Here is a 14,561-nt window from a genome sequence, read left to right as displayed (position 1 = left end):
TATTTTAAGGGGCATTTTTTCCCTTTAGGAGAAGTGGTGCTGCCAGGGAAAACAGCACGCTGACACAAAACCACAGAATTTGCCTGTGCTTAAAGACAAGATGGAAGAGGGAAAATAATTTAAAAAGCTAAACACTGTTCTTTCATCACATCTTAGTTCTGGGCTGTGAGAAACCCTTATTTATTAACAGTAATATGTTAAGTCGTTCAACCATTAAATTTCAAGAATGTGCCCATTAACAAGTCTGCTGATTAGGATTAATTAGGGAGTGGAATTTCTTACTTGGTACCTGATCACAGAGTTTAGAGGAAGTACCAAAAACTCACAAGAAATCACAGCTCCTACAACAAAGGAATCAAACTGCAGATGCTGAAATATTTTATACAAAGCTGTGTTTGCTTCAAGAGCCCTTACTTGAGACAGTCAGGCAGTGACCAGGGCCAGAGAATAAGCAAGGTCCAACACTCACCTGGACAACTGCCCTTCAATTTCTGCCCCTGAAAAGACCAAGTGCAACAGAGCACACTGGGGATTCATTTGCCACATCTGCCCTCAGAAACCTAAATTGATGGGGGCTTTAATGGCAGAAATCCTGCTGAGGACTCACAAAATAGTTTGGGTTGGAAGGGGCCTTTAAAGACCATCCAGTCCAGCCCCTTGCAATGAACAGGTGTTAATAAACCTTCCAAATACTGCACCTAGCAGAACTTCTCAATAATCTAACTCCAGAACTTCCCTTAAATTAAAAAGAAACAAAGTTAGTCCCAGTATAATCAATCCACCCCCTTGGTATCACAAGCCTTCATTTCTGACAACATGGCACCAGCTCTGTCATTTAAAATACACACCTCATTAATTGCTACAATGAAAACCAAACATTTTAAATGTTAAAAAAATATTTATTTAAATTCTGTATACAAAAAAGTCAAAAAAAGGAACATTTATTAGTACTGACAATTTTTATGAATATTTAATAGCATGTATGTCTAAGTTCACTTTACAAAACCAAGTGCTTATATAATTGTAATCAGGTTTTTGATTTTCCTTCAGTCCACTCCTTAAGTGTCTTTTTTTACCTGACTAGCAGCACATCCTGTGCTTTTAAATAAATAAAATACTAGAGGGTAACACACACAGTATGTTACACTGCAAGTTTTGACCACAGCATTAAAGGCTTTCTGAGGAACCAATGCTACATCCTTCTCATTTACATCCAATTATTGCCTGCTGAGAAAAATATGCAGGTTTTTGAGACTTATTTTCAGTGAACATAAAAAAGTTGGCCTTCTATAAAAGTGTCTATTGTTTTATTCTGTGGCTATTGCATATATACAAAAGCAACCAAGAACACACCAGAAATCAGCATTCTGTCTGTACCTGGAGTCTCATTGCAGTTGTGCCTGTTGCTTCCCAAAACCCTGAGCACAAAGTCTGCATCCTGATATTGTGCTTTTCCCAGCAAACAAGTTTCCCCTACATACATTAGGTACAGACAGAAAGGGTAAGTACTATTCATTTAAAGAATACAGTAGAAAATTTCCTTTCAGCATATTTTTCTGTGTGACATATACAGCAGTGTTTTTTACATTCAAGAAATAACCTCGTAGAAAAGTAGACTTAATAAAGCACAGGTTGGTGAATCCCTTAAACTGCTTATCCTAATTCTCTACTCCATCAGTGCTGATGAGGAGGTTCCAACAGGTCTGTGTCAAAAGCCAATAACCAAATTATTCTTCTGCAATCACACCTCTCTGCAATAGTTTTAGAGGAACATCCCTGAGGATAAAATGCCTGGACAGGATTGATTTTTCAGGATGATACTGGAAGCAAACCCCTCAAGGTTCATCAGTGAACATTAACAGGCAGCAGTGCCACAGGCAGCACAGCCTTGTGTGGAGGGTGTGCCCAGAGCTCTCAGGTCTCCTGTCAACTCCTCTAGCTGGGTAAAGAAATTCTCAAAAATGAAGAATTCAAGGTAGCCTGTGTTTAGCCATGATCTCCACAAGACTACAAACTCTCAGGTCTCATATTGGTCTTCAAACAAGATAAATATTGAGAAATAGTGCAATTTTTAAAGCTGCATGAACAGCATATACAAAATAAAATTTCCAAGCCTTCTTAGAAAGGGAAATAGATGCTTTAAAAAAAGTATATTACTAAATAAATATATGCTTTGTATGGCATAGCCACATGCCTTTACACAATACTCCTAACAAATTATTTCAGCTCTGTAAAGGGCAGCAGTTTAAGACATAAATATTAAGAAAGGCTTTAGGAAAACAAAAGTAGTTACAACTCAGTTTTATCACATCCAAACTCTAGATAATATGATGTGAGGAAGGCTGCAACACTGAAGTTTGTATTAAATAATTCCTTGGTAAGGATGGCAGGGGAAGGGTAACTGCAACTATTTATCTGCTCAAAAGCTAAAGCCTAGACTCACGTGACCCAGCCACTGTCATCAAAGCCATCTTTTCAAGTGTCATTTCACATGGCAATCCCAAAAAATGAGCTAGTCATCACAGATAACTGAGAAAGGTTTGTAAGGGAAAACTGCATAGTTTTAAAGTTACATAGAAAATGTAACTTTTCAGCTGCAATGGATGAAGAAAACCTGTTGTCTGAGAACATCAGCTGTCAAAAGCCAAGGAATTCTTAAACTATACAAAATAATTTAAGGAAAGAAAAGACAGTTTGGTAAAATCATCAGTCTTCTTCCATTTAAGGTGCATTAAGATGGAGACAGCCAAAGATCACATTTTGATTCTTAGCTCACATTTCTTATTCAAGTTCCAACTCTGCGTCTGAACTCATAAAATCCCATGCAGTTTTGCAACAAATAGTAAATATAATGGAAGAAAGATGATAAATTATTCTGTAAATTACAGATTACAAACAACTCTGTAAATATTTTGGTAAGTCTGGATAGCACTTGACATCAACACCTGCCAACTTCATCGTCTGTCAAACCTACGAAGCCTCTGCCTCCTCATGTCCTCATCTGGGCTCTCAGGTGGGAACCAGAACCCATAAGGTCGCCGCTCATTATTGTGTGTTCTTCCACCAAAATCTACAAGACACAATGAAAAACAACTGTTATTTTGGTCTGTAATAGAAGAAAAATGCACATATATCCTGTAAGACAAAGCATCACAACACAAAGGAGACAGGGAATGGAATGTTTTCAATTCGGATGGTTTCAGGGCAATTACATCTTCCAGAAACTGCTCTTACAGACAGTCAAATAAAAAGAAAAACCAAAACCAGAAGCCCCTCCGCCCCAAACAATAAAGCTACAAGCCAGAAACCACCCCAACCCAACATCAAAACCAACCAAACAACAAACCACAACCAAAAGAACATCTAACAAGTATTAACCTGTTAAGAATAACAAGTATTCACAAGCATTCACATTTTTCACAATCCTACTTTACACAGTAAACTCCAGAATGTTAAACTATTTCAGTGTCCTCAGCAGTTGCTTCTTGCAAAGGCAGCTTTTGTGTTTGCTTTCAGTACCGAGTCCAGCATGTGCAGACCCACAGCAGATGCACACCCAGCTCCCAGCCCCAGCTGGCAGCAGTTTCACAGGGAAGGACACATGGCAGCCCAGCCACACCAACTGAAGGCAAAATCTGAGCAGCAGGAGCACACCCAGCCCCACAGGCACCCCGAGAGGAGCCAGGACAGGCAATTCCAGCAGCTCTCCAGAATTCACATCGAGTCACCCAGCAAACAAACAACACAAGGCTGGCTTACACACACCAGCTCAGCTGAGGGGCTCTGGGAAACAACAATAACAGTCTGCCTTCTGAGCAGAATTACAGTATTAGGGATGAGCAAATTAGCTTTAAAGGGAATAAAACCTTTGTAACATTCAGCATTTCTTAAGCTTTCACCTGCCCCAAAACTGCATCATAATGCTGTAGTTTAATAATTGATTTTTAAATCATCATAATTAAACTACTTGCATTTTTTAAAAAAATTCTTTTCAGTAGGGAAATTGTCAACTAAATATCAAAGTTTCTTATAAAAACATTTATTTTTCTATAGAGCATCCCAGGTTAATTTTTATTTAAGAAAACATATCCTACTTACACAATTAAGACAAGTCCGTGCACAGTCCCCATAAAATATGCTCAACACTTCAAATATACATGTGCTTTAATAATCACTAGTACTAAAATGAGGTGTTACAAAAAGATGAAAATGCTCCTTTATATATTGACCCAAAAATAAAAAGCTAGACAATATATTTTGAAAAGCTTTAGGTTGAAGAAAATACCTTATTTTACATCAAACAATATGGTAAACAGCAAAGGCTGGATATTTTAAATACATGTATTTGTATCTGTATGTAGATATTTAAATTATCCTGTCACCTAAAATAGTTCCCTGACACCTTTTTTCTTTTAATTAAAGCAGAAATATTAATGAAATAACACCTTTATCTTATCAAAATATTTATAAGCCACAGTGTTCAGAAATGGTAATTAGGCCACTGCTACTACTGAAACACCATCTGACGTCTGTGCAAGAAACCAACACATCAGCAAAAACAAATTAAAGACTAATGGAATCTAAGACTGCATTTAAAGTGTATGGAGAACTGCAGCAACACTGGATGATAGACAAAACCAAAGGATATAGTACAGCAAACTTAGAACAAAACATTAACCCTTCCATGGCACATTTCATTACTTTACTGTGAACTAGAACCACGTTCTGTGAATACAGAAGACTGAGACCCACATCCCTATCCTGTCACTCTGTAGGAATTTCTTTTGTTACTAAAGTTCACAATTAAAGCACTTTGGACCAAAACAAGAAAATCACTGTAATTGCAACAGATATAACTAAACCTGTATTAATGCAATGCCACAGAAGTGTTGCATCAAACATTCTCACTTGATTTTTCCTCTTCTCTGAAGTTATGACCTTATTTTTAGGTTAGATAATAGGATTTGCAAGACAGTTTTTTCTAAGATTCAGAATGAATATATCAAGCTACCAAACTGTGAAAATCTCGGTAGTAGAAATATGCAATGAGGTCTGATGAGAGGAATGTAGCAGATAAGTAGCAGAGGTATCACAAAGCAATATATCTGTACTTCTTTTTCATGCCAGCTTTAGTTGTGTTACAGAAGAATCTGGAACATTTCAGTTGAACAGTTTATCATTTCCAGTACCACCATCTGTCCTGGACCTACTGAATGTGGTATCCATACAAAAACCCAACTACAAAAACACTTCAATACCCATACAAAGAACAGACACTTGTCATTTCTAAAAACACTCTTACCTTTGGAGAGGCTTTGCTGTAGAAGATAATCACAGATAGCAGTAATCTCTTTTGAACCCAGCAAGGACCATACAGCTAACCAATACAGAGAGCTCTGATCTGGATATTTGATCAAATGTCATAACAACTTCCAACACTTGCTTGGTTTTCATTTATACCAGTTTTATATAAATTATCTCTTCCATAAATAGTATAGCCCTGCTGACTATGTTATAACAACAGAATGTAATTAAAGTTTACTAACCAGCATTTGGGTGTGCTGCAGATTACTGCAGTATGCTGCTCTGAACTCCTGACTTGCTTTGCTTTTTAATGCAAAAATACCAATGTTTAAAGTGTTCCATTTCAGTTCTCTTAGTTTATAAACATCCAAATATTTTTTTCCACAGAATCAATGAGGTTGGAAAAGACCTTTAAGATGATGGAGTCCAGCCTATGGCCCAACACCACCTTGTCAGGCAGACAGTGGCCCTGAGTGCCACATCCAGCCTTTCCCTAAACACCTCCAGGGACAGCTCATTCCAAGGTATTTTTGATGCATTTGGAGTAAGAAGCAGTAAACTGAGGGCAGCAAGAAGCCAGAATCAAAAGCCCAGTGTTGCTCTACTCATCTCTTCCAGCCAAAGAGTAGTGAAGTCTTTAGGTTTAATCAAACTCTAATGATTTAGTGAGTTGTACAGAGAATCCTAAGGAAAGGCAGTACAGGCATTTTTCCTCCTTTCATACTTGACAACGACTAGAAGGCTTCCAGAAAGAGCTGAGACACACAAAACACAGCAAACTTTTCCCTGTTTTGTGTTTTACTAGAAGTCAGAGAAATTACAGCTGAATGAAACATATAAAATGGCAAAACTGCTTTTATTCTTTCCTGTCCTTCCCTCTGCAAAATGCAGACATGCTATACAGTCTGAGCTCTGGCTTTTAGTACTTATCACTGCCCCATTTTTCCCACTCAGCTCCAAATAGACCACATTCATTAGCCTTTGCTATTGTTTCTAACACAGCCCTTTGAGTTTCTGTCAATGTATGAAAAGAATTTTGTCATGCTATGAAGCAAACTATTCTTCCATCTACAGACTTAAACTGGTGAAGAAGAGAAATGGAACTAAGTACTGTTTCTGTGCTATGCTTTGGAACAGCTGACAAATGAAAAATCAAATTAGCAGGAAAGTAGCAGAGGGTAATGAATTTAGAAGGAAAGTTAACATACAATGAATCCAGACACAGCTGGATTGTTACAAGAGCAAGCCAGAACAATCTTGAACAGTCTCCATCTCTCTCTTGTTTTTAAAAGATGGTAAAATTGAGAAATACACAAACCCATTCCCTCCCAAAAGTCTGATAATTTGTTTTGGTTAGGAGAAGAGATGGCTAAAGACTTAATCTTTAATCCCTTCATACTTGAGGATTTTTGTATTTATTTTAATCATCCTCAAAATCTCATCTTTCCTGAATCAGTATCACCAAAATAAACTCTTTTAAAAGTAACAAATCCTTAAAAGCACACTGGTAACGTTTTTAGAAACCATCAATCATTGCCTCATAAGCCAAAATCTTGCTGCACACTCAGATCATCAATTTTCTATAAATAATCAATGCTACAATGCAGAAGTAAGAGGATAGAGACCACTGCTGGACTTGATGTTCTTCTGCAAAGAATTAAGGGGATTAGTTTTACAGCTACCTCCAGCTACCATTTAGCTGAATACTGAAAATTCTACAGGAGAGATGGCATAAAATAATTTCACTACATTTCCAACCATTTAATAGTTCTCCAGATGCTAATTCACCTAAAACAAGGCTAAACTCATTATTAACTGAAAATGGTTGATGCATTAAATCATGTTTTTCTTTCCCAAGTATTGAAAGGAATTTACTAACCAACTCAAAAACCCTATATAAACATGCTACTTAACCAGTCCCAAGGCATAGACAGACAGCTATTCCTCTCCTTAGTAAGAAAGTTATGAAAAATTTCAGACAGAAGAAGAATTTCAGATGGGCTCTATATTTATCATAATGTAGTAGAAGTATTTTGTTGAGTTGCAAATACCATGGTATGCTTTTCCTTAGAAAATGACTAATTTATTCAGACACAAAAAAGGAGTTTAGAACATAATTTTTTACATGGTCCCAATGAAAAAAATGTAAACTATATACATAATCTATAGAATTAATCCAATGAAAAACTAAAATAGTAAATTATGGGTAAATCTAAATTTAGGAATTTTCACTGGCCTTAGTTTAGCAGTAAAAACATTCCCAGACTGTTTGTTAACATTTGCAAGAATCTTACAATATAAAAAAACCACTTTGCTTTCCCGTTACTGCATTTCTGCTTGTGTAACAAAGACCCACAGCAACAAAGGAACACTGAACAATATCCCTTTCCCAATGCCAAGCCTGAGAAACCCACATGGATGGATGGAGATACCAGTGCACACTGGAGCCAAGCAGCTCCCACTTTCTCCAAGGGTAAGGGATGCCTTCGTGCAGCCCACACACAGCTCCTGCTCACGATGCCCAGAGCTGGGGAGCACAAGTGCTGCTCTCCAGCAAGGTGACCCTGCCAAACCCACTGTGAAAGCAACAACGTTTGTTCCTTTATGAACAAGTTTAAGTTACTGAGTGAAAAAAACTATTTCCAGAGACCACTGAAGTCAGAGAAAAGACTCCCATTTGTATCACTGAATACAAATCACCAAGAGAATAGAACACCAAGAGGTCTCTACATCCATATGCAAACCATGCTTTTAAAATAGATGTAATGTGTATATGTATGCAAATTATCTCTAGCTACATCCTCCTATTTCAATTGTCTTCAGCAGTTGAAATAATCACAAGAAGGAAACCATTCAAAAGAATTGGCAGTATCTGCAAGTGTATTTGTATATTTTTGAACTTAGCATTCTGTATACATTTGAACACAAAAATCTGAGTAAATTCTTATCTCAAAATCCCTTGTGGCAATAGCAAGAACCAGCTATGTCACCAACTATGGCACTGTCAACTGTTGCCCAAAGAGCTAAGGAAGCCAACTCTGTAGACAGTATTTTCAAAAATCTCTGCTTTGCAGAACTGGTCTTTACCTCACACTATTTCAGAGGTGCTAACTGGTCGTGGTACTGGTTTGAAAGAGAAATCCATGGTGAAAGGCTCAGTGGTTCATTTAACTATTTTGGTTGTAAATTTTTATTGTAAAGAGAATCGGGAGTTTTTTGGTTCTAGTTTTCAGCAAACCTCTTATCCTACATTAACCACTGTATTTATGAAGAGACAGATGGAAGAGAATTCACTAAATATTTCTAAAATTCTTCTGACTACACTTCTTGTTGCAAGTGTAGGTCTGTGTCTTACACTGGTACCAAAACTTTGTGTGGAAATGATAAAAATTCATTGATTCATTTCCCCAGAAATTTCCCAGCTTAAGAAAGTGCTGGTGATCAGATCACAGAGTTTATGAAAGGTTTTAGAAAGGTATTTAGAACATGAGGTCTGCTCAATGGGTTTGTCCAAGACGTGTGTTGGGTGCCAAAGTTGAATCTCAAATTCTCAAAGCCTAAATCCTAGTGTATGATTTCATGAAATGAAATTTCAATTTTAATCTGAAAGAATGCACTGCATATTTGAGCATATAATCTGCTTCAAGATATTTCTACAGAAAACCACCAAATTCAAGTGCAATGACTGGCATTTCTATAATTGCAGAAAAAAAAGATAGTACTGGAAATAAAATATACAGCATTTCTCCAGCTTCCTCACAAATTCCATTCTTATATTACAGTCTTCCAAGGGCTGGCAAATTTCAAAGACTCCAATAAAAAGTCCTGTCTCAATAGCAAGAAAGAGATATGGGAACTCTTCCAGGGAACAGGTAAGCCAGATCCCAGGTATTTCCTAACTGCTCCAAGTGACTCTGACCAGCCCATACCAGGCCATCTAAATGCTTTTGAGTGGAGAGATATTTATTGGTTTAGTTTCAAATCAAAAGCAAAGAAATGCATAGACAGTTCATGATAAGATATAAGAGGAATGTCTATACCTGATACTTGTAGGTATTTCTCTCAGTCACAAACTATAAAGATTATCACCTCCATGTTTAAAAAGCTTAGTCTTTTGTGGAGAAACACTACCTTGCAAAGGATTCTTAACGTTATTGACATTGAAAGGCAGACACTCAAAAGTTCAACTCAAAAAAATCCCCAAAAAATCTCACAATAAAAATCCAAACCCACATCCCAAACTAATCGAGATATTTCTTCTGAGCAGAACAGTAAGCACACAATAGATCAGGGACTTGGTTATACTGGGGTTACATTAAGGGTGGCTGGTAATACCAGTATTAAACAAAAATGTCAGCCATATATTTGAACTTCATAGTAAAAGGAGTTTAAATATCAAAGGCTAGGACTTTCTTAAACCTAAAATTATTTTCTTAAGTAAAGGAAGAACTATTACAATTTGAAACCAATATAAAATTATGAGAATAACAGTAAAAATAAAAAAAAAAAAATCCCATACCAAACTAAACCAACAAACTCTGCAAAGAAAATCAGTTAATGTTGTTTAAATGGTTTCTTGTTTGAGGCAACGACATAACTACAACTGAGAATGGAAAACATTAAGTAGCAGTTCCTTTCAGCAAAGAGACCTAAATCACTAAAATAGTTTGATAGTCTTAAAATTGATGCCTCCACAGATCTCAAACAAGCCTAGCAATTTCTTTTTGTGCACTAGACTCTAATTATTATAGAAAATTTCAGGATATTGCATAAAATCAGATCTGCAGCTCAGGAATGCCTGAATGTGGAATAAACAGAAATGCTGTATCTTTAGTTTGGGTTAAGATAATCCATGTATGGGTTTAGAGAACATTATCTACTGAGCTTAAATTCAATGCAAGTCTTAATACACATTAGTTTTCAGTTGTGGACAACAGCTGATACCAGGAAATTCTGTATTATTTATTAGCTTAGCAGGATACTGTCACATCAGTTTATAGGAATGGATCAATGTTCTATATCCATAATGGTACCTTCTGTGGCCTAAAAGCCATATTAAATGTATTTGTCCAAATAAGGATGAAAAAAATATTATTAATCAATTGAAATTATTGGAGTACTCTGTTGTCCAAGTTACAGAGCAGCTGCGATGGTTGAAATGTCATAGTTGGGGAAAAAAATTAGTAAGAGAGTCCTAAATTGATTGTGGTACCTGCTGCTACAACCTATTTCAAATTATTTTATGTAATTTTTTGTCATGTTAAGTACCTGTTTCATCATCCATGTAATTGCAAGAATCTCTGAATGTTCATGCTTTAGGGAAAATGTATTGTGTTCAAAGGATAGTGCTCATTCAAGCTAATTATTTTTCAAAGTAACTGACAGGGAAGAATATCCTAATTGCCCATTAGCACAGTAAATTTAATCTCATCCTTTGTGTCCCTAAAGCAGGTGTGATCAGTGACATGCTCTGCATTATGTTCTTTGTGAAATAAGACATCTGCCCATAGGCAAACTGAACCTTTACACAGGCTTGCTTAAGGAAGCATTTCAAGAGCTCAAATCTTAGGTCTTGCTTGTCCAAACTGAAGTGCAGGAGAAAGAGGTGCAAAATAAAGCAAGATCCCCATATATTTGATCACACCAAATTATACAGGAAACAATACATGATGATACCTTTTCCTGCTTCACTTGCCTGTGAGGCTTAAAAACTGTAACCAGCACTGAAGGCAGGCACTACCAGAGTGTTAAGAAATGCTGCTTTTGGCAAGGAAGTTTAAAATGCAACTTGGTGGTTTGCCCCAGCAATCTACTAGTGAGGTACTATTGAAATTCCTTCTTGTGTTTCATCAAAGGACATTCTCCAAAAAAACACATTCTCCCTCTCATAGCACAAAACTTACCTTTGTTTAAAAAAAAGCAGACAAAAAAATACATCTTACCTGGAGTGCTGGAGATTATTTAAGGCTACAAATGAAAGCTGTAGATGTTTCACAGTGATACGTGTAAGCTTTTAAAGTGTATTCTGTCTACTTACTTATATCATAATCTTATCACTGTTATTTGTATTCTGTTTTCTTGATAGGTTCAAAAAACTCCACAGAAATGGATCATTCTTTCAAGTAACATCTTAAAATGCCTGGTATTAAAAGCTTTGAAGGATTTCTTTCTCAAACTTAGAGTTAAAAATTATGCAAAATATAATCTAAAAAAGACAGTAAAATAGACAATATCCCTCACAATAAAAGTCATTTTATATGCATTCCTTCCCAAAATTACAAGATGTGTCCAAAAATAAGTCATGAGGTATCCATCTTGTTCTCCCTCCTGGGTCCCTTTCAGTATGAATCATAACTTAAGAGATAAAAATGCAATAAAATTCCTACCTCTTTCATTAAGGCTGTTCAGCACTGCCCTTTCAAGCTGTTCTTCTTCAGTGAGCCCACCTGTATAATCAAAGTAGCTCCTTGAAGTTCTGTATTGATAATCTGGATAATAGCCATAATACTCTGAAAAATGAATCAAAAAATAAAATAAATTGCTGCTACTCAGCAAGTGTGAAATCAAATATTATCTTCTTGCTTTCTTCCAGAAAATGTTTAATTTGGGAAAGAAAAAATTATTAGGGTTCAATGACTTATGCAATATATGTCATGAATTAACTTCTAATTTACAAAGCCACAGTTATGGTAACAGGAGGAAAAATAAACAATAGAAAAAAGATGGACCAAAGATCTCCATTTTTTTGTAACTATTAAAAGTAAGTGTCATAGAATTGCTCTTATTAAGAAGTTTCACACAGAAATTGAAAGACAGTTTTCATCATGTCCTTTGAACATTCAGTTGTCAATATTTGGATACCTTACTGCTATCACTAGAATACAAACCAGGTACTGGTCAGGTTTTTCTCCCCACCCCTCTTCCCCTTTCCTCCATGGCCCATAGAACAATGTCATCATAAATTCCAGTCATCTTTGCACCTAGACAAGTCACAGGGAAAGATTGCTGCAAATTCCTGCAGTGCTGTACACAGCTCATGGTGTGCTCTGCAGAGAGCCAGCACAGCACAGATCTCATCAGTGTCCCACTCACTGCTGACAGCCCCTTCTGGCTCTGCAGAGCTGCCCAAAACCAAGCACAGGCCATCATCCACCCAAACACATGGGATTCAAAAGGAAAAATATTACTTGGCCAGAGAATTGAGCAAGACTCTCTTCCTGTTAACAACACAATCTGATCTTGCCTGAGAACAGAAAACCTAAGCTGAGAAGAATTATGGAAAAAAGTCACACTTTTCAACTGAGGAAAACTATGGACAAAAGTCCCATTTTTCTATTTAATTTCTGTATTTTCAAAATGCAAAGTTTTTGTGATGTGTTCATTTCCAGACAGCTGAACAAAGGATTTTGAAGAACCAAAGTACAGAAAGGTTGCCAGTTTCTTCCAACCAAGTGAAAATGATACAAAGGTTTTTCAAAATGAGAAAAATGGAAATATTTTTATATGAAACAAGTACAGAAGGCCATTTCCTTTTTCTTCAGATTATTAGCATCAATGTGAACATCATCATGTGTTCTCTCATTGGTTCTATCAATTCCAGGTGAAACTGTTTCTGTGGTCAATAACAAATACAGATGACAAAGTGAGGATAAATAAATAATTTCTTTTTAAAAATTATTTTGCTAATGAAAAATATCCCATACTCTAGGACTTTTAGACAAATAAAACCAGCAATAGTCTGTCTTGAAAGTTATACAGGAAAATCAGGAAAAACTGAACAGAGTAACTGCACAAAATTCTACACAGAATTATATATATTCCTCTGTAATTTCAACTATCCCTACAATGACTTTATATACACATGTACACAGATGTATGTATGTATACACATACACATTCCACATTCTGTCTGTTTCCAATTCTTTCTTGTCTTGGAACACAACTGACACTGGAAGATTTCTCCTGCACCTGCAGTGAAATCTGACTGAGGGACAGCATTTAGCTTTTATGCCTGTACACGTTGGATGCAATCTTTACATACTCCCTTCATTCTCCCCTGCTTTATGGTAATCTGAATGAACATTTTCTCAGCTATAAATTTATTTTCTGGAGGCTTCAAAACTACATGCATGAAGAGTGTAAAAATCCTGGTACCAAAAGCATGAAATTATCTGATGAAAGCAAAAGGATGCTGTATTTTAGGTTTGTTCAATTGCTGTAGTTTTATCTATGTTTTATGTTTCACACTGCCAGCAAGTTGTAAGTGCTCAGAAAGCTGCAATCTTTTATTTTAAAATGAGACACAGTTTGGTAACATTGACATGTTCAAGGTGTTCCTATTAATCAAAATAAATGTCCTAATACTTTATTCATGAACTGCACTTAGAGAAAACCTAATTCAGCTACTAAGTACTAAATGTGTTACAATTTCACTTAAAACCTTTTTACTTTTAAACCTGTTTCCTTGTGCTGTTTCATAAAATCTGTTCTGACCATAACTTCACCTATTTTTCTATTTAAATTAGTATTTAAAGGCACATAATAATAAATCAGCAATGCCAGAAAGTGAAAAACTAATCAAGATATGCATCATTAGCCTGTGACACTAGAGCAAGTTTTCTTCATTCACAGATGGCCAAATTTATTCCATATATCATACACCAAGCAAAAGGTTAAATCTTCCATTAAGACTTCTGCAAATAGGATGAAAGACAATTACAAAGTGTATGAACAGGGAATGAACATAACAAATATATATTTTCTTAACTGCAGTTGTAAGTCATTTTAGACAAATGAATTTAGTACAAAGCAAAAATTAAATGGTTATAGCTAAAGGTGAACTTGGAAGACAGGATAATTCAGGTTAACTCTCTCCATCTCCCCTTTGTCCAAAAGAACTCAAAGTAACAGCATTTGGGGAATGCCCAGAAGATGCAAAAAAAGTCCAGACTTGCTTGTTGTCAGTATACAAGGACAGCTTTTTTCTTCCCTCCCCATCATGGCTGTTCTACTTCCTGAAATCTCTTCTATTTTCCCTACTTGAAAAGAGCTGGAAAAGCAAACAAAGTTTGCTGTTCAGAACTCTCTGCTGCTCCTCCACAAGGGTGGCCTTGTACACCCACCCAAGCTCCCAGCAGCTGCTGTTTGTACAGGGGCTGTAATAGATCACAGAGTTGAAATGTCAAGTACAAATTCTTATCTTGACTAGCTATTAAAGAGCTTTTTCCAATAGAAATCTTTTGAGTTTCCATCCACCC

General features: G+C 36.3%; 1 protein-coding gene across 4 annotated transcripts in view; it reads right to left on the bottom strand.

Annotated features, from left to right (window-relative positions):
• Positions 1-878: 878 nt before the first annotated feature.
• Positions 879-14,561, bottom strand: part of RHBDD1 (rhomboid domain containing 1) — a 28,256-nt gene continuing 14,573 nt past the window's right edge. For all 4 annotated transcript variants that reach the window (XM_014877883.2, XM_088170727.1, XM_088170726.1 and 1 more), the window contains exons 6-7: positions 11,691-11,813; positions 879-3,070 (exon numbers count right to left, since the gene is read on the bottom strand). In XM_014877883.2, coding sequence (XP_014733369.1) covers positions 2,955-3,070; positions 11,691-11,813 — 239 coding nt within the window. In that variant the 3' untranslated portion in view covers positions 879-2,954. The remainder of the gene's footprint in view (positions 3,071-11,690; positions 11,814-14,561) is intronic.

Source organism: Sturnus vulgaris, chromosome 10 (genome assembly GCF_052056855.1).
Source record: "Sturnus vulgaris isolate bStuVul1 chromosome 10, bStuVul1.hap1, whole genome shotgun sequence".
In the NCBI taxonomy this organism is placed as follows: domain Eukaryota; kingdom Metazoa; phylum Chordata; class Aves; order Passeriformes; family Sturnidae; genus Sturnus; species Sturnus vulgaris.
Note: the sequence above shows the minus strand (reverse complement) of the source record. Positions and strands in the feature narration are given on the sequence as shown.